The following is a 25,594-nucleotide window of genomic DNA, read 5'->3' on the forward strand; positions in this document are numbered from 1 at the left end:
GTTATAACACAATGTGGATGTCTGGGGAAGAGGCACTGGCGTAATTTGGAGGTAGAAGGGCTTTATGGAGAAGACCTCACCCAAACTGAGTCTTTAACCATAGGTAGGCGGGTTCTGAGGGCACAGGGCATGGCACAGGTCCCTGGCGGAGGGGATTCTGTGAGCGCGGGTCCCACAGACAGAAACGAACACTGTATGGTGAGGATGCAGAGGAATTTGGTTTACCTGAAGCATAAAGCCTCCCTCAGTGTGCATGGATTACTGAGGTTGAGGCGTCCCTCGAGCCCTATTAGGAAGGGACTTGAGTCCAGGTGAAGGAGTTGAGCTCAGTGCTGAAGGCGCAGGAAGCCAGGGGTCACACTAGGGAGCTTCCCATCCTCATGTTCAATGTGAAGCAGGTCCTTTAGACAGGGCATCCAGGGAGCCTGGTGTGTGCTGCTCCAGGGGAGCGAAGACAAGGCCTGAGGTAGGACGGAGACGGAGAAACACGTGCCTGAAGTGGAGGTGGGAGGAGGAGCCGAGGAGCGACCCCAGGTTTTGAGGCAGTCAATGGGGTAGACGGGGTAGATGGGGGTGGGAGGGAAGCCGGCAGACTCTAATGTCTGCTGGACGCCTTCCTCCCTCTTTTCCTGCAGCTCTTGTGCAAAAGCTGAAGACGTTCACGCTCAACTTCACCATTTCCAACCTCCCGTATTCAGCAGCCATGACCCAGGACTCAGCCACGTTCAACTCCACTGACAGGATCCTGCAGCACCTGGTGGGCCCGTTACCTGAACCCCTGAGCCTCTCCCCAGCCCTCGTCCCCTGCTCACTCCCTGTCTCCTTCTCTTCCAGCTGGGACCCTTGTTCCAGAAGAGCAGCCTGGGCCCCATCTATTCCGGGTGCAGACTCGTCGCCCTCAGGTGTGACCCTTTCTCGAGTGCAAGTCACGGCCACACTTTCCTCAGGGTGCCCCAGACACCTGCTTGCTCCTTCCTCCTTCTGGTCCCCAACCTGAGTGGTTTCAGGACCTTTCTGGAGCCCCGTGTCCCTCTCTCCCCAGGCCAGAGACGGATGGAGCCGCCACCCGCGTAGACATCATCTGTACTTACGCCTCTGTGGGCTCTGACCTGGACAGAGAGCGGCTTTACTGGGAGTTGAATCAGCTGACGCATGGCGTCACCCAGATGGGCCGCTACAGCCTTGCCAGGGACAGCCTCTTCGTCGATGGTAATGGCATGCCGAGCTTGAATTTGCGCTGCCTGCGTGCTTCCTCTTTACCAAGCTAGCCTGAGCTTCGGTTGGGGGGCCACGCTTTCCAGATCCCCAGAGGAGGGCCCTCCTATTATTTCAGGTCAATAGCATGCAATTCTTGGGCCAAATTAGTGTAATACGTTTTAATTCAAAACCCAAATGTCTGACCCAAAGGATCTCTTAGGACAGGATCACAGGTTCTCCAACAGGCAGCTCCTCTACGTGAGATTCCTCTTTGTCAGTGGCTCTGATCCAGAAGGTTCTCATCCTCCCAGGAGACACTTGGCAATACATGGAGACATTTTTGATTGTCACAGCTGGGGACGGGCACCACTGGCATCCGGTGGAGAGAAACCAGGTGTCATTAATATCCTCCAATGCAAACGAGACCCCGAGATACCCCAGAAGAATCGCACAGTCCCACACCTCAGTAGTTCTAAGGGTGTCAGACCCTGATGCCCATGGTCCCAGCACTTCTAGAGATGGAAACCAGATCAATGTTTATCGCACTTTACTGCAATTTCTTGTTTAATTATCCAACTCCCCTGTCCAACTGTGAGCTCTTTGACATTGGGGTCTGTCTAGCAAAGCATTGTGTCCTCAGTTCTTAATATGAGTGAGTGAATGAACAAATGAGAGATGAGTATCTCAGTCCCTTATATTGGGAATTCACAGTTCACATTTATTCACTCAGCAAACATACATGTGACCATTCTGTCCCAAGTCATGTGTTATGTGTGGAGATAGAAAACAGAGTTTTTATTCCTGCAAAGCTAGCAGTCAAGTGAACTGAAGATTACTTAGGGGCACAGTAATGGCAGAGACACACATATTGCCAGGGTACAGTGGGAAGGTCAAGGAAAGCAGATCAAGGAAGGCTGCCTGAAGGAGGAGAGATGCATCCAGCACTGTGCTGGGCTCTGGGGCATAGTGGTGAACAAGATAGTCAGGTTTCTGTTCTCCTGGAGTTCTACAGCATTGGGCTCCTGAAGCATGAATAGGAGTTTTCCAGGAAAAGAAAAGGGTGGAAGAATATTCCAGGAAGTAGTACTTTGCATAAGGACAAGCAAAATCTCAGCTTAGGAGATGACTTATGAAGTTCCAGTTTTTCTCTTTTTGGGGGTGACTGACCATTTAGAAGCCCTCAGCATAGGGATCTAACGTTGGATGATTCTAATAGGCAGGACCCCGAAGGCCACTCATCAGCTAAAAGCTAAGCGTCTCCACCTGTTTTCCTTCTCTTGGTGGCTCCAGGCTACGCACCCCAGGATACATCCATCCAGCACGAGTACCAGATCAATTTCCGCATCATCAACCATAACGTCAGCAACCCAGACCCTGCGGCCTCAGAGTACCTGGCCCTGATATGGGACATCCAGGACAAGGTGAGGGCTCTCGGCCCTCCGCCCTCCCTCCCTGGGCGTCCCTCTCACGCCTCTGCTTACATCTGTTGAGCTGTTGTTCCACGCCACCTACTTGTTCTGGATTCTGTTTCCAGAGGCGGAGCCCTCATTGCCTTCCCCACCTCTCAGATGGGCACAGGAAGGCTCAAAGGGGGAGGGGGTGGGGGGAGCGTGCCTGAGGGCGAGTTAGGGGCAGAGCCAAGATTTGAACTTTGGTCTCCTCTGCTCCGAGGCCTGTGCTCTTCCACTGACTCAAGCGGCCCCGTGACCCCAAAAGTCTCACTGTCCTGTCTCCCCGTACCCAGGTCACTGCGCTCTACTCCCACAGCCAGCTACGCGACGTCTTCCGCTCCTGCTTGGCCACCAACTTGATGTAAGTTGAGGACTCGGGAGACCGTGGCTCTGAGCTGCCATTGCCACATCCGAGCTGGCATCTCATGGTGCTCTCCTCAGTGCCCCCTTCCCCAGATACAGGAAAGGATTCACCTGGCAGGTCCTGACCTCCACATCTGCCTGCCGCCTTCTCCTCTCGCCCCTTCTGGCTAATCCCAGCCCACAGTAGCGCTCGCCGGGTCCAGCTCCCCACTGGGCATTCCATGCACCATCACCTCATTTAATTCTCTGAACCTAGTGCTGGGGAGAGGGAGGGAGCAGGCTGTACACTACAGGAGATGAGACAGTGATGGGGTTTGACTCTGGATATTTGCTAGCTCCAGGTCCCTCGTTGACAGTGTGGGATGTTGCTGTGCTCTCCACCAGTTATGGTTTGGTGGTATAGACGTCACCGCTTAGAGGTGTGATCTGCATGTTTATCATTGGTACTGTGATCGCTTCTATGCCCAATTCCTGGAGTTCTTCCCCTTTTGGTCAAAGTCTCTCTTCTACCTTGGGGGAAAGGCCTCCAGATGTTTCCTGACTTCCTGTGCTTAGGTCTTCGCTCTGTAAAGTGGATCACCAGTGACACTGCTGGTGTCGGTGCTGACCAGTCTCTGTCCCCAGGGTGGACTCCATGTTGGTTACCATCAAGGCCCTGTTCTCCTCCAATGTGGACCCTGGCGTGGTGAAGAAAATCTTTCTGGCCAAGACTCTGAATGCTTCGTCCCAGTGGCTGGGTGCCACCTACCAGCTGGCGGACGTGCATGTGACAGGTGGGACATGGGGGCTGGTTTCATGGCTTGTAGAGATGGGGCAGTGAGGAGGGATGGGTAGCTACCCTATGGAAAGATCTGGGCTACCTGGAGGTCCCTGCCAATGACCACGGCAGTAGGTCATCCACAGAGGCTGAAAGAAAACATGCAGCCAGACCCCCTCAAGGGAGTGGTCGTATTTATATGGAAATTTTTCCAGTTCAAAATCTGGAAGATCCTGAGTTTCTGTCTTAGGTCCTCTAGTTAAGAATCATACATTTGATTGATGAATTGGTTCATTCATTCATTTAATCATTCATTCAACAAATACTTAATGAAAACAGCCACTGATGAGACATTGTAGTAATTACTATAATCAGGAATTTCGAGAACCTATAGAAACCTCAAGGAGGGACACAACCTTGTCTTGGAAAGTTTTCTGAAAGAAGTGATGAAGAAACTGTGTCCTGGTGGAGAACAGGGCCACGCCAGAGGGAAGGGCTGGGAGTTGCGCTGGGGTCTCTATAACCTTGGAGACAGAAAGGAAGTGGCAGGAAGTTTGCTGTGACTTGGGCATACACTTGACATGAGAGAGGTGGCAGCTGAGGCCAAAGACATGGGCAGGGAACTTCTTGGGTACTGGAATGGCTTGTGGAGGGACTGATACCCTCAGAGTTCTGCCTTAGGAAATGTGTCCTCTGGGAGCTGTGTGGAGAATGGATTAGGCTGGGGGATGAAGGCCAGCGATAGGAGGACCTTCTAGGAACACAGGTCAGCAGCGGGGTGTTAGCATCTGCCCTGACCTACGAGGTCCCAGCGATAGGCAGTCTCCTCTTCCCTGATCCTAGTGACTCTCGCAATGCTCGGTGGAGGGTGGATAGGTAGGAAAAGTAATGACCTCCAGGTGGACAGGCAGGTGTGGGGGGTATTATGTAACCTACTTTAGAAAGCCCAGTTTAAGGCTCACTGCCAGGAATAAGTGCACAGGCTGGAATGACCTCTCAGTTGAAACCTTCCCTTGATAGGGGTTTTCATATTTTCTTTTCATCCTAGGAGTAGAAGTCTCAGATAATCTATCTACAGCAAAACCAACAAGTGTCCCCAACTCCCAGCACTTCCAGCTCAACTTCACCGTCACCAACCTCCTGTATTCCCAGAACATGGCCCAGCCCGGCACCCACGAGCACCAGCGAAGCAAGAGGAATATTGAGGACGCGGTAATGACGGGTCGTGTGTCCGGTCTGGTCCCTGCAGACACGTGTGTGGACGCTGGGGAGTCAGAGTGCGATTTCTTCGCAATGATTCATAAAGACAGGCTCTTAGTCTCTCTTTACAAGTTAGTAAGCAGACCAGAGAGCTTCCGCCGCTAGCCCAGGTCACACAGCTAAGTCACTCCCTTTGGTGCACACCCTGAGCTGGTGTTGACAGGGACAGTTCCAGTCGACGGAGAAGTGTGCTCAGTGGCTGAAAATTCCAAAGCCTGAGATTCTGACCTCGGACATCTTGTCCTGTCTTTCAGCTCAACCAGCTCTTCCAAAACAGCAGCATCAAGAATTACTTTTCGGGCTGTGAAGTTTTAGCATTCAGGTGAGTTCTAACCCAGAACCTAATGGCTCTAGAAACTTCTCTTTTAAGTAACAGTGTCCCTGTGCCACCATCTCTCAGTTCCTAGCTGCTAAGGAATACAGAACTTTTACCTAATATCAGCTTCTTCCTAAACTACAGAGCCCAGCTGGCTTAGAAACTCCAGAGAACTTGTGTCACCTCAGTAGACACAGAGATCCTGGTGTGGAGACGTGGGGTATGGGCAGAAGCATCCAGGGCTTAACCAGCCAGCAGCTTAGGTCAAGATCCAAGGGGCTAGGGGCTAGAACCAGGTGACTTAGAATTCAGCCACTAACCACATGAAGCAATTAAATTTTTTATAAAAGTATCAGGATGTGATTCACTTCCCACCGTGCCCTTTTGAGCTGTACAATTTAGCTGTATATTCATAGAGGAATAAGCCCACCCTACGATTTCATTGTGGAACATTTTGTCACACCAGAGACAAAGCCTTGCCTGGCTCAACTGCGACAAGAGGTTGCTGGTGAATTCTTCCCCTAGAGGGCAAAGGACCCACTCTGTTGGGCAGCACCCTGTAACAAGTCTTCCCGTTGCCCCAGCACCAGGGAAACGAGGTTGTTCTTTTCCAGTTGGTTGGCTCTCCTGCTGAAAAGTGTTTGTGTTTGCATTAGTTTGTTTATTGATTCTAAATTCTACTCCACTGATTTGTATGTCTTCTGCCAGGGCACGCTGTTTCAATGCTGCGACTGTATACACTTTGAAGTTGGAAAATGGTATCTCGAGCTTTCTCTTGGGCAGGACCCAGGAGCATGGAAACGAGAATGCCAGAGACTCCTGCTCACCCCTTTTGTTTTCCAGGCCTGCCCCTCCCAGCAACCACACAGGCGTGGACTCGCTGTGCGACTTCTCACCGCTGGCGCGGAGGCTGGACAGAATCGCCATCTATGAGGAATTCCTGAGACTCACCCAGAACGGCACCCACTTGCGGAATTTTACCCTGGACAGAAACAGCGTCCTTGTCGATGGTAAGCCTCTGTGTTCCTGGAGGCTAGCATGGGGGTCCGACTTCCACAGCGGAGCTTTTCCTGGGGGCTCTTTCTCTGAAGCAAGAGATAGCAAGTATGTTCGATTTTGAAGGCCACACAAACCTGTGTCACAAGTTTGTATTCTTCTGGTTGTATAAATTTTAGAAAGTAAAAACCACTGTGGGCTCACAGTATTTATAAAAATAGACAATGGCCCTACTTGTCCCCTAGGTTATAGTTTGCCAAGTTCTGTTCTAGATTTGCACCAGCCAATAGAGCTTCTTAGAAAAAACACAAATGTCCTATATCTGTGTTGTCCAGTACAATAGCCATATATGCCTCCTGAATAGTTGAAGTGAGGCTAATATGGCAAATTTTTATTACTTATGTTTAATGTTACTGAGGGACCACATTTTAATATTATTTAGTGAAAATTAATGTCACTTTAAAAGTCACCTGTGGTTCCTTACATATTGGACAGCATATCTTTAAGAAGCTAGCTGGGAAGAGGTTGTAGGGTAACACTCCTAGGATTCCCCACCCCAGCTCAGTGGGTGCTGTGTCCCTACCCTCGTGGGATTTATTTGGTAGTTGGGAATAACAAGAATAGGCCAGTGACACATATAAATTATTTGACTTGACCCAACCCAAACTCGGAAATGGTAGTCAGAGGCAGCTTCCTAGAGAAAATTCTGGAAAATGAGTCTAAAACCAGTTCAGTAAAGGAGAAAGGGGTGAATGTGTTTCTAGGCATAGAAAAAACTGCTTGGGGATTTACAGATTCATGTGGGCTTGCTAACTGCAATAAGCCGTTCTACCCAATTGTCATAAAATAGCTCAGTCCAACATCAGTCCTCATTCCCAGATCTATCACACTCCTGTAGTGTGACAATGGCCTTGTGAATGTGTAACAAGCAGTGCAATGTGCCTATTAACAGCTCAGTGAAAATAATGGCTGAAGCAAGGGTGGCATGTTAATTTATACATTAGGTGGCACAGTTTAATTGAATGAAATACACTGTTATATCTGGGAGGTGGATATTTCTGATAGTTTATTCTATTTTTCTGTATGTTTAATAACTTGTATTAAGAATTTCATTCACTTCCAGGGTATTCTGCCACCAAAAATGACACCTTGACGGAGCGTTCTGGTAAGCCCCCAAGGATCCCCATTCCAGGGTGGGGAGAGTATGTCTGGGTACTGTACCCCATCAAAAGGAACAGTGCACACAAGTGTCGGATAAGAAAGTTGACCGACCCCACCAAGGACAGTTGAGGCAGAGTCCGAGGGAACAGCAGAAACCCAGTGAGAGTGGCGGGGGGGCGGGGGGGCTCACTTCAGTACTTGTCTCCGCAGGCATCCCCTTCTGGGCCATCATCCTCATCTGCTTGGCGGGACTCCTGGTTCTCATCGTGTGCATGATATGCTGCTTCCTGGTAAGTAAGGGAGTGTGACCTCTTATTCCTTGGTTGTAAGAGTCACTTACATATTACAAACACATATCCCTTGCTGTTAAGGATATGTCCTGCCCATATTTTCTCCCAGTCTGGTGTGACTTACATTTTTATTTTCTTGATAAAAGTAGTCATTAGGAAATGTAAAGTCACAGTGACATACCACTCCATCTGAGAATGGCTAAAATTTAAAAGACTGACTATAAGAAGTGTTGAAGATATGGAGCAATTGGAACTCATAGAGTTAGCCTGGATACATCTTTAAAAGTTACATACCCAAAAATTCCACTCCTAGGGTTTATCTAAGAGAAATAAAACATGTTTATACAAACACTTGTTCACAAATGCTTGTAATAGCATTATTCAATACCAGCTCAAAATAGAAAATAACCCAAGTGTGGATCAACAGGTATAAATGGATAAACATCCATGCCGTGAAATACTATTCAGCAGTGAAAAAGAGTGATTTTTAATACATTCATAGACATGCATACATATCAAATTAATTATGCTGAGTGAAAGAAGCCAGATAAAAAGATTACTTAATACATGAGTCCATTTATAAAGAAATTCTAGAAAATACAAGCTATCTTTGGCTGCCTGGGAGTGAAACTATATTTGCAAATGGCAGAGAAGAAGCAATTACAAAGACGTATGAAAAAACTTTTTGGGATGAGGATTATCACCTTGATTTCAATAAAGCCATAATCAAATTTATGAAGTCATTCACTTTAAATGTATAAGTTTTATTGCCTGTCAAGTATACTTCCATTAAGGTAGAGGACATGAGAGAGACCAACAGAGAGGGAGAAATGAAGGAAGTATCAGAGCAAACATGATGAAAACTGAGAGTGACCAGAGCAAAAATGATGAAAATTGAAAGTGAAAGGGGAGAGAAAATAGAAAAGAAAAAAGTGAAAAGAACTGAGAGAGAAAATTAAGTGGAAAAAGGAAGGAGAGAGACAGGAAGCGTTAGGTCTCTATGGCTTTTTCATGTTCTGTTAGATTGCTCTGTGCTGGAGCAGGTGACCAGGCCATTCTGATGTCCTCTCACTCTCACAGTTCACCATCTGCCTGAGGAAAAAGGAGGGCACTTATGAGGTTCAGCGACGGCGCCTGGGCTATTACCTGCCACACCTGGACCTGCGGAAGCTGCCGTGATGAGATCAGGCCGAGGCCCCGTCCCCAACCAGGCTCTACCGAAGCTTGACTGGAACAGAAATAAACCACACGGGTCAGACATAATCTCTGAACCCTTCTTGACTTCTCCTGTCTGGTTCACAGGGAACTAAGATGAAAAGTCTGCTGTCGCATCAAGGGCCAAAGGCACTTGCAATTCTGCCTATGGTTGCATACTGTTTTATCACTGAGGGACAGAACTGGTGGAGCTGGTACAAAAACTGCTATCATATAAAATCAACCCCTGCTTCAATGTGAGGTTCCTATTCCTAAGAAACCCTGGAACACACCTCTCTCTGACTCCTGTGTCAGCCATCCCACCCACCCGGGTTCTTCCATAGCCCCCCAAACTCCCTCCTACCACAGCCCATGTCCTGGATTCTCCAGTCCCCCCTACACTATGTCATTCTCTGAATCTCAGATCCACCACACTTTACAGATCAATCAAAATTGGTCACGCCCCTCTCCCTCACGGGTCTTCCAAGGTGGGAAATAGGCCAAAAAGGAGTGGCAGTGGGGGGAGGGGGAAGCAATGACTCTGCAGTTGGTCTTCAGACGTAGAAGCTGAAATGATTTGGTGTCTGGGAAGATGAATCCCTGACTAACTCTAGTACACAATAAATAATGCTTAGTCTGCTTTGGATGGAAAGATAAGTAAAACCTGGAGGAAACCTGAGGATGGAGCACTATTGTTTTACATCTTTTTTCACAAGGTAGGATTTCTCCCCTGAGGTGTGGCCACTGTAGCTCTCCCGCCCCCAAAGCACCCAGAGTCCTCTACGTAGTCCACTGTGCTCCCCTCCCTCACCACTCTCCTCCCTGCCTCCCTCTTCCCCTCCCCACTTGGATGCCTAAAATCTACACTCAGTTTTCACGAGTTGGTTTAGTTTTGTCTTTCTTTGATGCTTTCTTTGGCTTCTCTCACCCATGTTCTCTGCCTCTTTCAAGATTCGCCTTCCATGTCCCCCCAGTTCCTGGTGCAAGTCCAAGGCTGAGAAGCAACTGTGGCTTCTTCGTGTGTCTCTCTGCTCCACATGCCTCTGCCAGGGCTTCTTCCTTCCTCTCCCTTCCAGCATATTCCTCTCTGCCCATCTCTCTCCAATTCTTCTCTTTCCTCCTCCTCTGCTTCTTCCACTTCTTCCTCTCTAGCATTTCTCTTGGTCTTTTCTAACTTCCAGTACCTGCCCTTCCTTAGGGTGAGGCAGGGAACCTGGAACGTCCCCTTTCTCTGGAGAGTATCTGTTACAATTACACAAGCTTTTACCACTTTATGACATGAATCTTATCCAGAGATAGTCTATATAGGATATTTTGAATACATTATATTTATCACTCTTTCTTTTGATCTCTTAAATGTCTCTTTGTTTTCTTCTTATCAACCCATCCCTAATTCATCCCCCTTTTCGGTAGATCCAGATGCATGAAACAATTTAGCAGTTTCAGTTGCTGCTTGGGAAAATCTCTCTTGGGTTTGTACATACACATACGTGGACAAATACACATTATAGCAAGAAGAATGAAAAAAATAATGCTTATCTTTGGTCAAAAGAAGCAGGAGACAGTACCAGAGTGAGAACATTTCACTGACTTTGTCCCTGTTTTTGAAGTTTCCCTATGTCTTGTATGACATAACCTCCCGCCCCCAACAAATCTTAAAATAGCATCCCAGCCTTCTGGCTTGGGACAGCAAATTGAAAAGAAACGATGCATTTGCTAAATGAAATTAAGAATAGCAAACAGGCACCAAATAAGGACGTGTTCTTCTCTCGGGGTGTGCAAACACAAGCATGCAGAAAGGTCACTATCCAACCACCACGCGATCCAAGGACCAGCAAGGCCCCGTCCCCCGAGCCAAGCTCCTCCCAGGGCCACGCCCCCGAGCCAAGCCCCTCCCAGGGCCACGCCCCCGAGCCAAGCCCCTCCCTGGGCCACGCCCCCGGGACAAGCTCCTCCCATGGCCCCGCCCCAGCCCCGCCCCGGAACTGTCTCGTTCGGCGCGGCCCCCCTCAGCCCCTCCCGTGATTGGTCCCCGCGCCCAGAGCCCGCCCCCGGGGAGGTGCCGCGCGCGCCCGGCCCCGCCCCCAGAGCGGGTCCCCGTCCCTGGTGCTGACCCGGCGCGGCGACCGGCCCCGGACTCGCCCGCTGAGCCGGCGCTTCCCGCGCTGGGGGCCCGCGCCGCCCCGGCCCCGCTCTCCCGGACGGCGCGCCCGCACCGGAAATGGCGCGCGGGGGCCGGAAGCGGAAGGGCGGGCGGCGCTGCGGGAGCGGCCGCGGGCGGCGGGCGGCCCGGCGCGCACGGGCCTCGCGTGGCCGGGATTCCCGCGGTACGTACGCCGTCCGCGCGCGGGGGGCCGCCCGACGGGGCCGGGGGTGCGGGAGCCGCGAGCCGCCTGCCCCGCTCGGGGGCCCGGCCCGGCCCTCGGCTCGCGCACGCGGTGCTTGCAGCAGCCCTGGCACCGCCGGCCCTTCTTCGGGGCGCCGCCCGGACCCCGGGCCCCGCGCGCCCCTGGGCCGGCGGCGGTCTCTGGAGGCGTTGTTTCAGGTGTCAATGGGGGGCCCTTGGTACCCCGTGGTGGGCGGGGGGAGGGCGCCGGGGATGCTGCTGGTTTCTAAATATTCTTCGACGGCTGAACAGCCCCCCACAACAAAGCTTTCCCCGGAGCGCCGCGCGTGGGAAATCCCTAATCTTAGGGCCTTAACGGCTCTGAAGCCCTGAATCAACTGGAAATCGCTAAAAAGTTAGCTGAGTCACGTGGGCTCCCAGACGACACCGTGTTTGCATTGCTGGGAATCGCTCCCCAAGCCCTGTCTACACGCCCGCATCGCTGGGCCGGTTCTCCCGAGCAGAGGGCTGCATGGACATGGGTAATCCAGTGGCCGCCCACGGGGCACGGTCAGTCGGTGCATCCAAAAGAAAAAAGATGGTGAGGGGGATGCGCTTACTGTTCAGCAGCTATACCACCCCCTACAGAAGGCCTCAAAGCAGCCTTTGTGCCTCTTTTCCCCCACAGACAAGCAAGGCACCTCTGAAGCTCAAGTTTGTGTTGAAACCAGCTTCGCCTGTTCCCACTGACCCGGATTACCGGGGGATCAGGTGAGCTCCCTGGGGAACTGACCACAGCCGGCTCCAGCAGCCTTCCCTGTGCAGATTCCCTGCTGGTGGCCCTTCCTGAGTTCAAGTTGTAAACACAAGGAGCCTAGACTAGGGAGGGTCTCATAAGAAAAGTTATTTTTACTGCACTGATTATATTCAAGGGGAAAAGACCAGTGTGTATGGTTATATAGTGTAAACAAGTACATTAAGCAAACCACTAAGTATGTGTAACAGAGAAATGAAATTTCCTTGCATTCTAAGTAGCAAAATTTCGGGACTTTACCCACTCGAGACTAGCAGGGCTTCTCAGGAACATTTCTCAGGCCCATGAGATTTGGCTTCTAAAGCCTTTCAAATTCTCCATTAAGATTCAAAATACAGGGACAGCAGGGGAAGAGTGACTTGAACTGCTTTATCCTAGTAACAGAAATTTTAAATTGAATTGGCCATTCAGATATGTTTTGAACAAGTGAATTTTTTCCCTAGTGGGATTTAAAATCCTTTGGAGGAATATTCAACGGCTTGAAGGATAAGGCACCAGTTTCCAAAATAATTGTTCTCTATACTGTATCTTCTAATAGAAATGAACTTTGCTCCTTAAAACTTCTCTGAAATAATAGTCTGGTGACTTATATTGCAGAAAATCACATTAAATAGTTTTATATTTATTTAATCATTTGGGTTCAATAAATTGTGTGTGTGTGCCTTTTTCATTCTAGCTTTCCTGTAATATTCTTAAGGAGAATGTTTGCTTGTCATGCAAACATAGATTATTCTTGGAGTGTACATTTCATGGTTTACCAGCTGCCCTCACCTATTTAAGACCTAAACCACTTGTCGCCATTTCAGATGAATAAATGAAAAGCATAATTGGAGATTTGTCTTCTCAGCTGCTCTAGCCACATCCTAGAGCTCGTCACCAGGTGTGGCTGGCAGGTCCTGTACTGGACAGAGCGGAATTACAAGTGTTCCTGGCACCTCTGAGAGTTCTAAATGGACAACACTTGAAGGAAGAGGCTCAGAACAGAGTTAGGCAATGACAGAACCTGGAGTGGCCTGGGGACGTGTGTGCCCAGTGTAGCATGGGGGCTCAGGGCCTAGAGTTGAAAAACTCACACTGCTCCTCCTCCTGGCCTCTGATGTGTCTGGGTGTGGAGAGCCTGGAGGCTAAAAGAATGGCAGGAGCCAGGTGCCACCGCCCCCAGGGATGTGGCAGGGAATGTGACTGTGACATCCCTGAGGCAGGGAAGAATGTGCTTGGCGAACAATGAGACTGAGGGGTTCAGGTGGGCTGGAGCAGTGATGTCCCTTGTAATCGTCCATGCAGGGGCAGGTGGGATTTGCCGAGTGTAGCCCCGAGTTTATCGCCAATAAAGGAGAACAGAAGGCCGGGGTCAAAAACACTGTATTTTGCTGGAGGGCACGGTAGGCTGAGGTAGCCTTGTCCTCTTAGAGAGGCCGTGGAAACTTCCTGTTGTTCCATTTCTTCCAGAGCCCTGTGCAGCGTGCACCAGGAGGAAGAGGAGTGCCCCGGTCCTCACACTGTTGTTCAGGAAAACCTGCTCCCCCTCACAGGATGGCAGCAGTTGTTCTGTCCCCCACTTACGGTCAGTTGCGGGGCCCTCTGTGTCCAGACTTTCAGGGCTTTTGCTGTGCAGAGTGGGTCAGGGCAGGGAACTGAGCAGGCGGGACAGGAGCGGAATCGCCTGTGAGGGGCGTGTACACAGGTGTTCGGGGTGTGCCTCTAACAAGTCCCAAAAAATTGATGAAGAAGATAATAGTCTTAGAGAAAGGTGCACAACTTTTAGTGTTTCATAAGGGACTAGAATATTCCCAAACTAAATAGAATGTTGAAGACTCTGAAAAAAATAAACTTAACACTTGTACTTCATTTTGTAAAGTTGTTACAATAATAATAATTCCCTCAAATTTCAGCTTCTTCATCTAAAGTGGGACTAGTAAGCTCTTCCTTGAGAGCAGGGAGCCCCATTTTCTAGCCCGCAGAGAAACAGGGCTCTCCTCTGGCTTCCCGTGCAAGCCGCAGGGGCCGGGCCCGGGTATTTGTGTGTGAGGTATGGCCCGTCGCGAGTGGGTGGGGAAACTCAGATCTGTGGGTGCTGGAACAGAGCACCCCAGGGTTCTTACAACTCTTGTGTTCTCCAGCTCAGTCTTCCCTTTACCCATCCTCTCGAGATGGATGCCCAGAGGAGGAGGGGGCTGGTGGCTTCCTGACAAGCTGGGTACAGGTGAGTTGGCTCCATTATCTTCTGTGACCTGGAGCCTTGCAGCTAAACCCGGTCTTTGGGCATTGGGGTGGGGCGAGGGGCTGCCCAGAGAGTGGCACAGTGTGTGACATTACCCACATCTGCAAGCTTCCTCCAGCGCCTTCGTTGACATGTGTTCTGCTGAGGGTTTTCGGGGGACGATAAGAAAAACGTGACTGTGTCCCAGACTCCATTTTTGTTGGCCGTTGGGAAGTCGTTGATGTACCAGACGCTGCTCTGATTTCAACAGTGCCCAGCACTGCTCGGTCTTGGCGGCGGGGGAATTTCTTGGTGGCAAGAAAACCACCTGTGTGGTAGCGGTGCCTCTAGCCTTCCGAGGGGCACAGTAGGCCAGAGGTGAGCTCTGAGGGCCGAGCCCAGAGCGCTGCCTGGACGCCCTGGGCTCTAGGTTCAGCACCCCTTCTTTGGCCGTCAGTCCCGTTTCCTCCCAGCGTGGGGGGGGGGGGTGGCCCCTGGCTGAGTCACGATGTCGGCCACGGTTTAGGGCCTGGTGACCTTCGAGGATGTGGCCGTGGAGTTCACCCAGGAGGAGTGGGCACTGCTAGCCCCATCTCAGAGGATGCTGTACAGAGACGTGATGCTGGAGACCTGCCGGAACCTGGCCTCGCTCGGTAAGCCCGCCCGCGCCTGTGCACCTGTGGTGGCCGGAAACCAAGCATTTTCTTTTTCGTGTCACCGAGGTAGTGTTCACATGACACAAATGCACCCTTTTAAAGAGTACAATTAAGTGACTTTTGATATATTCACCATGTTGTACAACCATCAACACTACTTTCTGAATATTGTCATCACCTCTAAAAGAAACCCACTGAGGGCTCAGTACCCCTCGCCGCCTTGCGCGCCGCCCCCGCCCCCCAGATACCCTTTCGGTCTCCATGGGTTTCCCTGTTCAGAACATCCCATGTTCGTGCGATCATAAAACTCCAGTGGGCTCGTTTGTGTCCGCCTGCTCTCCGGCCACATACTGTTTTAAAGGTTTAGCCATGTTGTCGCGTGTACCAGTGCGTGTCCACGACTGAATGTATTCCACTGCGCGGATATATCTCATTTTGTTTATCTGCTCATTGGTTGACAAACATTTGGATGGTTTCCACTTAGAGGTGATTTTTAAAAATGCCGCTGTGAGTATTTGTGTACAGGGTTAAGTAACTGTTTTCAATTCTGTGTATATATCTAGGAGTAGAATGCTAGGTCACGTGATATTTCCATGTTTAAATTTTTGAGAAACTGCCAGACTGTTTTCCATATCAGCTAAACCATTTCACACCTGTCACCAGTGTATGAGGGGTCCAGTTACTTCTCTTCTTCCGCCAGCTTTTGTTTTTTGACAGTTTTCATCCTCGTAGGTACTAAATGGTATCTCGCTTTGATTTGAGTTTCCCGAGTGACACTGAGCATTTTTCATGTGCTTGATGAGTATCTGTGTGTCTTTTGTAGAGTATCTAGTCCTTAGACCTTTTTTAATTGGTCTATCTTTTTGTTCATGGGTTGTAAAAATTCCTTACATATTCTGAGTACAAGACTCTTACCCAAAATATGATTGTGAATAATTCCTCTCCTTCTGTGGTATTGCATAAGGCTTGGAGTCCGGGCTCCAGACCCCAAGTGGGATCTTAGTTCCTGTCTTGGCAAGGAAAGGACTCAGCGTCGAGACCAGAGTTAGGCAGAAAAGCAAGAGATTTGTTGTAAGAGCAGAAGGACAGGAAAGCTCTCTGACTAGAGAGGGGTCCCGAGTACATAGCCGCTGACGGGCAAGAAGCAGGTGTTTATATGGGTGTAGGAAGCAGGCAAGGAGTGGGGGGAGGTCCAGCTTGGGGTGTCCCGGTATTGTGTCTTTTGCTGGTTGGTTGAGGCCCATGGGGCCTCCCAGGGGACCGAGGCCCACCAAGTCCCCCAGGCTGCTGGACTCGTATTCCTGGAACATGCTTGGTCCACTGCTTTGGCATCATGTTGCCGTGTTAGGGTTCTGAACACGTGACCCTTTCCCAGGTTTGGGGGCACCCTGACTCCAGCTGTTTCTCATTCAGTTTGATAAGTGGGCTTGGGGCGGGCAAACGGGTTTGGGGCACCCTGGTCCTAATGGCCTGCCCACCCCCATGTCCTCACCTCCCCAGTGTCTTGTCAGTGTCTGGCTGTGCCCACTGAGACACCGAGGTTTTAATTTTTGTGAATTCCAGTTTCTCTATTATTTATCTTGTTTTGTTTGCTTTTACCTGATACTTTGATAGGTTCTTATGATCCTGTGTATTTCTGTAAGTATCCATTGTAATTTCACCTCATTCATTTCCATTCTGTTAACTTGGGTTTTCTCTTTTCTTTGTGGCCATATCCAATGGCTTGTCAGTTTTATTTTTCAATCAATTTTTGGTTTCACTGATCTTTTGGACTGTCTTTTGGTTTTCTATCTAATTCATTTCACATCTGATTTTTCTTCTATTTCCTCTAAGTGTAAGTTCAGATTGGTATTTGAGATTTTTGTTATTTCTTGAGGTAGACTAATGTTGTTGTAAACTTACCTCTTGGTACTGCTCCTGTTGTGTGCCACAAATTCTAGTTATTTTCATTTTCTCCATGTGTTTTTTTTTTTTTAATTTCTCCTTTGATTTCCATGTTGACCTGATGTTTTTTAATAGCATGTTGTTTAGTGTCCACATATTTCTAAAAATTTTTTCTAGCTTTCTGTGGTTGGTTTCCAGATTCTGCCTAAACTTGTGATCAAAAAAGATGCCTGATATGATTTCAATCTATAGATTTATTGTGACTTGTCCCAATATATAGGGTTTAGTCTTGAAAAAGTTCCATGTGCAATTGAGAGGAATGTGTACTGTGGAGGGTTTTTGTTTTGTTTTGTTACTAAAATGCTCTGTATATATGGAGGCCTTCAGAACTCTTTCATAAGCACTTCTGTTCCTGATCTGTGCTGGGTTTAGTCAGACAGTGATAAATGAGATAGGCATGTCTATCCTCATGGATGTTTTATCTGTTGCCTTCCCAATGAAATGATTGTCTTTTCTTTACCTCAGCTTTGTATTCTCCATGGTTAAAGCTTTAGGACTTCTGAAGTACGTGTTTAAACTTGGCCATGGGACTTGAAACTCTTTATGCCCTGTCACCTGGATGTTTTGTGAGGATACTTGTGTTTTTTGTTCTTTGAGAATGAATATGTCCACTAAAATCTAGGTGTAGTTATTCCACAGCTGTAAAAATCATACTTCCCCATCTGCAGAATTGTTGGCTCCAGTTTAATGCAGTTGCTGGTCACCTGCACGATTGCACCAAACATATGTCTTTTCTCCATGAATTAGGGTGTCGTGTTGATAAACCCAGTCTGCTCTCCCAGTGGGAACAGGAGGGCAAGATGCCGGCAGAGGAGCGAGAAGCTCTCCCAGGCGCACATCCAGGTGAGCACTGCAGCCACAGTCCATGTGAGGACTGGCTGCTGCCAGCGAGTCCTGGTGCTGGAGAGTGTTACTGAGGAAAGGTGGATTGGGCAAAAATGTCCCTTTTTTTACACAGATGGCCAAGAACATTTGGTATGAACTTAAGTCCTGCATATGCTGTGCTCTTTGTCCAGTTCAACTTTGCATTCCTGTTAGTTCTTTTGCAAACCTCTGATCAATGTTAATTGTCTCAGGGTCATTTTATAGTACCTACATGTGTGTATTGAGCTTCTTTGCATTGCAAAGTTCCTCCTAAAAAAACCTAATCCCTCAGAGTTTTGCCTTTACTCATGTGTGCACTTCACTATATTTTTCTCCATCCACTTACATTTACTTTCAATTTGTTTCAGATTTGGACACTGTAATTAAAGCCCAATGGCTGACTCCTAAGAAGCATGTTTTGAGAAAAGAACACTCTAATGGTGTGAAAGCGGTAAGACTCAACTGGGTGATTTCTAGGTTTTCACAGTAGGAAAATTCCTTAAGTTAGAAAAGCCACAAAGTAATCAAGATATACATTAAAGAGAAGTATCATTTGCACATGAGAAAATAGTGTTTCTGGAGAGATACTGTGAAACTACTGTAAATTTGGAGGAAAAATAGACATTAAAGGTGTGTTTCCACAAGTAAATATTTCCTTAGATGTGACTCAGATATTGAGTTTATGTTTGAAACATGAAGTGATTTTAAATGTTCAGAAAATGCTCTGTGACTATGATAAGGACTTGTGGCAAAGCGTCTTTTATCTTTTTAAATTTATAAGTGATCAAGCTGAGTAGAAAGCATGCACAGGTACTGAAAATAATCAAGGCATCAATTATAATAATGGAACAGAATTCTGGTAGAGAATGTATGAGATAGCTTTAAATGTTAAAATTTTACAAATTATAGTTATATTGCTTTCTTAATCAACAGGAAAGGAATCACCTTGGAGTGAAACTCAATGAATGTAATCAGTGTTTTAAAGTCTTCAGCACAAAATCTAACCTTACTCAGCACAAGAGAATTCACACTGGAGAAAAACCCTATGACTGTAACCAGTGTGGAAAGTCCTTCAGCAGTAGGTCTTACCTGACGATCCATAAGAGAATACATAATGGGGAGAAACCCTATGAATGCAACGACTGTGGGAAAGCCTTCAACGACCCCTCCTCTCTGCGACTGCATGTGAGAATTCACACTGGGGAAAAGCCTTACGAATGTAACCAGTGTTTTCACGTCTTCCGCACTAGTTGTAACCTCAAAAGCCACAAGAGAATTCATACACGAGAGAATCACCACGAATGTAATCAGTGTGGGAAGGCCTTCAGCACGAGGTCCTCCCTGACTGGACACAATAGCATTCACACAGGAGAGAAACCTTACGAATGCCCCGATTGTGGAAAGACCTTTAGGAAGAGCTCATATCTGACTCAGCATATGAGAACTCACACTGGAGAAAAACCCTACGAGTGTAATCAGTGCGGAAAATCCTTTAGCAGTAGCTTTTCTCTCACTGTGCACAAGAGAATTCATACTGGAGAGAAACCCTATGAGTGCAGTAATTGTGGGAAGGCTTTTAATAATCTCTCAGCTGTTAAGAAACATGTGAGAACACACACTGGAGAAAAACCCTATGAATGTAATCAGTGTGGAAAATCATTCACCACTAACTCTTACCTTTCAGTGCACAAGAGAATACATAATAGGTGGATATGAATATAGTCACTGGAATAGCATTCACTGACTTCTTATTTCCAGACAGCTTGTAACTCACCATTGATGTGTGAACTCTGTTGCTGCGTAATAAATTTTCCTCCAAAACATCATTGTTTCATCAAACAACAGCATTCATTGATATTATCTCACAACTTATCTAAGTCAGGAATTTGGAAACATCTGTGTAGTTCTGGCTCAGGATATCTCATGAGGATGCATTCAAGATGTCACAGGAGCTACAATCTGAGTTTTTACTGCAGAAGAGTCTACTTCCAGAATTGTTCACTGGGGTCTCTTAGTCCCTATTGTTGGCAAGGAACCTTCATTTCTTCACCAGGTGGAACTCTCCATAGGCCTAAGTAGCTGTATGACACAGCAGCAGGTTCCCACAAAATCATTTGGTGTGAGGGAGAGCTAATATGTCAGGAAGACTTGCTGTCACTTATACCATACTTACTGGTCTCACAGACCTATCTTGATAAAATGTGGGGGAGCCTGCACAGATTATGTGTACACAAAGAGATCACTGGAAACCACAGGACGCTTGCCGTGGAATTATAAAAGACCTTTGGTGTATTCAGAGTGAAGTGGCATCAGAAACTCATCTGAATCCACTCTGGAGAAAAACCTCGTGAGAACAATCTGGTAAGCTTTCAGCTCGAGCTCGCCCAGATGTGCAGCACAGGTTGTATATTGTGAGAAACATGGGGAACATGGTGGCTGTAGGAAAATGTCAGTGACCTCTCTAGGGAGTCATGTGACAACACGCTAAGGGGAAAACGGACTATCATCAGAATGCAAAAGCTTTTAGGGACACTCAGCCCTTAGAAAACACATGAGGAAGCCACTCCGGAGGAAGCCTGAGGAACGCAGGAAACCCTGCAGCATCAAGCATTTATATTCCTGAGCGGAAGATGGTGAGAAACTCTGAAGGTCATCACTGTGGGAAAACCTTGGATGTTTCCTCAAATTTCAAGAGCTGGGAAGATTTATTCTGGAGGAAAAATCCCCATTACTTGTGATCAGTATTGGAAAGATTTCCATTTTTCCACATTCTTGGGAACCTGTGAGTACTCACTGCGAAGAAATGCGTGACTATAAAGAAAGAAGAATGCCTCGAGGGATACCTCTTAACACTAGGGAAATAGATTCTCCCTGGATGCACGACCTGTCAGTGCATTCTCACTGGGAAGTCCCAGTGATTCCTGTATTTGTTGAAATGTGAGGACTCACACAAGGGGAGCCCTAGGGATGGAATCACTGTGGCGATTTCTCAGCTCTTCGTTGCGTGGACGCCAAGTCCTATAGAGTCAAAAGTGTTCTGAGTGGGGGTTCCGTTTGTCACTGTCCCATCCTTTGGCTGGGCCACTCCTGAATTTTAAGTCTTTTTGTTTTAGTATAAGCATTTATAACTGTACACTAAAATAAACCATAAATTATGTCCCATGGTTTTGTATATATTGTCATTTACCCTAAAATATTAATATGTATAGTAAAAAATGTATTTCTGAACCTTCTGAGTTGATTTAGTCTCATGGTGGAAATTAGACTTTATTTGCTGTATGCCTTTTTCTTTTTTTATTAAAGATTTATTTTTATTTATGCATATAAGAACTGGGGTGTAGGCCAGAGGTCCAGGGGGTAAGAGGATTCACCAGAGACAGAGTGGGGAGCAGAACAGGCAGATCTACTGAAATACACTGCTGAGGAGAGCAGCGGGTGAGACAGGAGAAGTCTGCCCTGCCTTGTGGGTCAGCTCCCTGGTAGGGGATCGAACTCAGGCCACTATGGGGGTAGCACTGAGACTTAACCTGTAGGCCACCAGGGAGGCCCCACTACATACCTTTTTTCTAATACAATGGCATTTTTGTCAAGTAAATGGACTTTATGATGTTGTTTATCTCTCCTGCAATGGCAGTTATTTTTAGTTTCTTTCCCAATGTCCATTCTCCCGTTTATTTACTAAAAGGAAAAAATGTTCATGTTGTCAGAGAGCAATACTGAAAATAATCTGTGAGATTGGCCTGAAACCCTGAGATGTCCGACTTTGCTGGTCATCACTGGAGGAAACGCCATCTGGCTTGCCTCCTTTGCCTGCATCCTGTTCATCTTGCCCATTCTTTTTATTGGAAGTATACTGTGCCTAATTTGGAAGAGCTATCTTTTAATCGTGATAAAACCACAGTGTAACTGCCGACCACCACCATGATACAGGCACTCCAAAAGCCTCTGACTGGCAGTGCTGGCTCTGGTCTGCTGAGCCTTTGACTTCTCTTTTGGATTTAAGAGTAACCGCTGGTTGAAGCCAAAATTGTTAAATTTTGGGTGGTTTTGAGGTGATGCTCTGTTAATGTCCAGCTGAATGTGAAATGTAGGCTGCTGATTTTAGTAGGTCAAGTTTAACAAATGCTTCATGCCCATTCTCTGGGACTCCCTGGTGGCGCAGCGGACTGAGCGCAGCACTGTGAAGCTGTCCATGGCTTCTGCAGCGCGGGTTCGATTCCCGGCTGGCCAGGGAGATTCCCACATGGCGAGGCAGACCTCTCCTGTCTCGCCCATTGCTCCCCTCAGCAGTGTATTTCGGTCCTTCTGCCTGTTCTGCACCCTGCTCTGTCTCTGGTGAATCCTCTCACCCTCCCGCACCTCTGGCCCGTACCCCAGCTCTTGTGTAAATAAATAAATCTTTTTTTTTTAAAGTTTAAAAAATGTATTCTCTAATTTTTGGCTATAATGTGCCCATAAACTTAAGCAAAAGCAGGAATTGACTGAGAAGGGACATGAAGGAACTTGATGGGGTGTGGAAATGTTCTATACACTGAAAGAAGTGTAGATCACATAGGTGTGTACATTTGTCAGAATGCACTAGCTGTCTCCTTAGATGTGTGTGCTGCACTGTAAGTTATCTCAATTTGAAACATTTTGTTACAGAAATGAGAGGGAAAAAATGCCATTTATTGCCTGATTCTATTGTATGACATTCTGCAAAAGGCAAAACTAGGGAAGAACAGCAAATGGATGGTTTTTAGGGAAAAGGAGAAAGAAAGACAACTACACCGAGGCAGCACAAAAGAATCTGGGACTGATGGAATTGTTCTATCAAGGTTGTTGATGGGTTGATGGATACACAACTCTAACCTTGCAGAAATCTATAGAACTGTATGCCAAAGGCATGAATATTACTGGAGGCTAAATAGAAATTAATCAGGTAGCAGAGGAAATACAAGATGGGATGCAAGCTTTAGCAAGGGAACCTAACTGTTATATATGAGTAACATAGCCTCAATGGAGGAAACCAGTTTACTTTGGAAAACTGTTTTGGTCAGATACTATAAGGCCCAACACAAAAAGAACTGTCCATGAATCCTTTATTCTAGGTCAAACTACTGTTTCTCATAATGGTATGGATTAGCAATTCTGATAGATGTATGGGAGGGCCGAGAAGTATATATAGTATCAATATTGAGTACCAGTTTCTCACTGTCAAAGAGATATTATAAACAAGAGAAGTCTAGAATGAACACTGGTGTTGGGTTGGAATTGGAGTTATCGGAATGAATTGATGCTCTTTGATGGCCGGATGCATGTAGGGATCGATGGGGGCGGGGGGGGCGGGGGTTGGTAATCACAGGGTAGTGCACATTAGTGTATTTCCAAGACCTGTCAGCTCAGGAGGATTAGGAGCTGGGACTTTGCAGTAGCATAGAGAATACCTGTCACCCAGGTCTTGTTTCTAAAATACTATCCTAAAAGGATGAAAAAGGCTTTTTGGGTAAATAGTTGATTTCAGGGCTCCGTAGAGAAAAGACATCCTGCCCCTGAAAAATCTCCAGAGGATCTTCTAATAGAAAATAAGGATTGACAAGTAGCCCCCCAAATCTGCTTTAAAGTTCTCAGATCCCTAAAAAGCACCTCAGCTGTGCTTAGAATAGCTCCTGCAAGCTGAGGAGCTGGGCAGAAATTTCAGAGATTGGTTTTTGGGCTCTCCTGAAGTGGAGTGACCTTGTTTATATATATATATATATATATATTTAACAGCTAGGCTCCTATTCAAACCCTAGAAAGTCAAGCCCTGAGAGCAAATACAGAATACTAAGAATAAGGACTACATCTAGAGTACAAAACTGAGAGATCTGCTCCTCACAGAATCTAAAATCTAGCCCTCATAGGATGGAAGTGTTATATATTGGTACATATATTTGTTGTACTCAAGGTATATATTCTATTTATTAATTTTATAACTGCCTGCCATAACAACCAAAGATTCAGAGGAAGGTGACATAGTTCAGAACCTCCGTAAGGATTAACGAGATTGAGCACACAAGATAAAAAGAGCTAGACAGGAAAGTGTTCTCTGCTCTGACCACGTAGGTCAATAGGAGTGGGCCCAGGGACTCTGGATATTGGAATTAGCAAACAAGAACCTCAGAGAAGTTAGGAATATGTTAAAGGAAATGGAGGATGTGTGCACAAATTGTAAAAAATGAAAGACACTGCAAGGCTTCAGAGCAACCAAAGAAAAAGGACAATTGCTTTCAAAAGAGCAACGTGATACTAGGAACTTTTTGAAAGAAACTATGGAAGGAAGAAGACAATATCTCTAGAGGGTTTCATGAAAAAAAAAAAAATCTGGCAGCCCAAAATTCTATGAAAAACAGCAACAAAAATTCCTTGAAATGCAGAAAGTATTCTGACAGGATTTAAAAAAAAAAAAAAACTGAAAAAAAATCAATCCAGAACTATACTTCAAGAAAAACGAAGGATAATTTTCAGGCTGAGGGAAACTGACCCATTGCCACATGAAGACACAAGAATGAAGATCATGAGGAGACAAAAATGAAGGAATGAAGGAATGAAGATCATGAGGAGACAAAATTTAAGTAAATATAAATGAATATTGACTGTACAGTTTTGCAACCTGGATACAGTTTTGCAACCCTGGATAGTGTTACACTTTCATGTAAGTCAAAACTTTTTCAAAATAAAATGCTTTTAAAATTAATTTGATCTTCAGAATTAGAGCTCTCCCAACTCACCCCACAAGGCAGGTGACATAGAAGCCCTGGCAAGTCATGCGCACAATTTTTAGCCGTAGAAGCAACAGAAGCTGACTAAATAGCACACTTTGAGTGGAGCATGTGGAGGGCAGCCGGCAAAACAGTAAGTTTCTGGGATATCCGATTTTCAAAGAGCTTCGGAAAGCAAGTAGCTTCCTGGACCTGGAGTACACGATGCTCTTAAGAGACCGACAGGCCATTCGCAAGGGCCCAGCGCCAGGGGGTGGGCAGGGAGTCCTGCCGTCAACGCGGGGCAAAGGCGAGTTGCAGGCGGCCTGTTTGCCAACCTTCACCTCCCTCCCCCGAATCATTCCCCTTTGGGCAGGCGCAGAACCCACACGAGAGGCCAGCAGTTCTCTCGGCGGACCAGGCGCCCCGACGACTGCAGTCCTGTGTCCCCGAAACCGCCTCGCCGGCCCCGCAGAGCAGGGGTCCGCCCAAACCCCGCCCCGAAGTCGCCAGCGACTGGCCCGGGCCCGCGAGATACGAGTGGCACGACCTGTGTCCAGGTTGGACGGTCGCAGACCAGCCAGAGTCCCAGCACCTCTCGCAGGTCCCCCGGCCCCCACCGGGCCCTGCCCTACAGCCACGCCCCCGCCACTGAAGCCACGCCCCGTCGCTGGCGCCACGCCCCCGCCGCCTAAGCCACGCCCCGTCACGGCACGCCACGCCCCAACCACAGCCACGCCCCCACCACGGCATGGCACGCCCCCGTCACGGCACGCCACGCCCAGCGTCCGCTCTGAGGGCACGCCTCCTGGGGGGCCTGGGGGTGCGGGGGACCCCAGGCTGCAGGCGCAGAGGGCTCGGCCGTTGCTCCGTGGAACGCTCGCCGAGTGCGCGGGCCTGGAAAGCGTGAACTTACCGGTTAAAACGGAAGCGCGGCCGCAAGCCCGCTCCGGGCCCCCCCTTCGGGCCGCCGGGGGCGCCTCCGGACCCTCCGGGCCCTCCGGGCCCCGCGCCCCTGGACTGGGGGCGCCGCCCCTCGCCGGCCTCGCGCTGCCGCCCGCTGTGAGCGCGGAGAGAGGCAGCGCC

At 47.9% G+C, this 25,594-nt stretch overlaps 2 protein-coding genes and 1 long non-coding RNA gene across 6 annotated transcripts in view; 2 read left to right on the forward strand and 1 right to left on the reverse strand.

Annotated features, from left to right (window-relative positions):
• Positions 1–9,267, forward strand: part of LOC119240347 (mucin-16-like) — a 61,169-nt gene extending 51,902 nt beyond the window's left edge. The window contains exons 30-41 of the mRNA XM_054692973.1: positions 636–757; positions 835–902; positions 1,043–1,209; positions 2,488–2,618; positions 2,942–3,009; positions 3,636–3,784; positions 4,817–4,980; positions 5,283–5,350; positions 6,188–6,354; positions 7,464–7,505; positions 7,712–7,791; positions 8,872–9,267. Of these exons, the coding sequence (XP_054548948.1) occupies positions 636–757; positions 835–902; positions 1,043–1,209; positions 2,488–2,618; positions 2,942–3,009; positions 3,636–3,784; positions 4,817–4,980; positions 5,283–5,350; positions 6,188–6,354; positions 7,464–7,505; positions 7,712–7,791; positions 8,872–8,970 (1,325 nt within the window). The 3' untranslated portion in view covers positions 8,971–9,267. The remainder of the gene's footprint in view (positions 1–635; positions 758–834; positions 903–1,042; positions 1,210–2,487; positions 2,619–2,941; positions 3,010–3,635; positions 3,785–4,816; positions 4,981–5,282; positions 5,351–6,187; positions 6,355–7,463; positions 7,506–7,711; positions 7,792–8,871) is intronic.
• The window catches only part of LOC129145447 (uncharacterized), a 29,877-nt gene extending 4,402 nt beyond the window's left edge, over positions 1–25,475 (reverse strand). Inside the window, exons 1-4 of one of the 3 annotated variants that reach the window (XR_008550987.1) lie at positions 25,425–25,475; positions 8,938–9,019; positions 7,692–7,788; positions 6,326–6,429 (exon numbers count right to left, since the gene is read on the reverse strand). This is a non-coding gene — a long non-coding RNA (uncharacterized LOC129145447). Of the gene's footprint in view, positions 1–6,295; positions 6,430–7,691; positions 7,789–8,937; positions 9,020–11,099; positions 11,136–25,424 lie in introns of those variants that run through there. The other 2 variants (XR_008550985.1, XR_008550986.1) reach the window with 2 other exon arrangements.
• Positions 11,274–19,945, forward strand: ZNF557 (zinc finger protein 557). Of its 2 annotated transcripts, none has more exons than XM_037504790.2 (8): positions 11,274–11,312; positions 12,000–12,082; positions 13,575–13,689; positions 14,246–14,328; positions 14,852–14,978; positions 17,673–17,768; positions 18,158–18,240; positions 18,723–19,945. In XM_037504790.2, the coding sequence occupies exons 3-8, from the start codon at positions 13,659–13,661 to the stop codon at positions 19,503–19,505; spliced, it is 1,203 nt and encodes a 400-aa protein (XP_037360687.1). In that variant the 5' UTR covers positions 11,274–11,312; positions 12,000–12,082; positions 13,575–13,658; the 3' UTR covers positions 19,506–19,945. The 2 variants fall into 2 exon arrangements, with proteins under 2 accessions (XP_037360687.1, XP_037360688.1); XM_037504791.2 differs by lacking the exon at positions 11,274–11,312 and adding an exon at positions 11,516–11,530.
• Positions 25,476–25,594: the final 119 nt, after the last annotated feature.

Source organism: Talpa occidentalis, unplaced genomic scaffold (genome assembly GCF_014898055.3).
Source record: "Talpa occidentalis isolate TD23 unplaced genomic scaffold, MPIMG_talOcc4v2.1 talOcc4.12, whole genome shotgun sequence".
Classification (NCBI taxonomy): domain Eukaryota; kingdom Metazoa; phylum Chordata; class Mammalia; order Eulipotyphla; family Talpidae; genus Talpa; species Talpa occidentalis.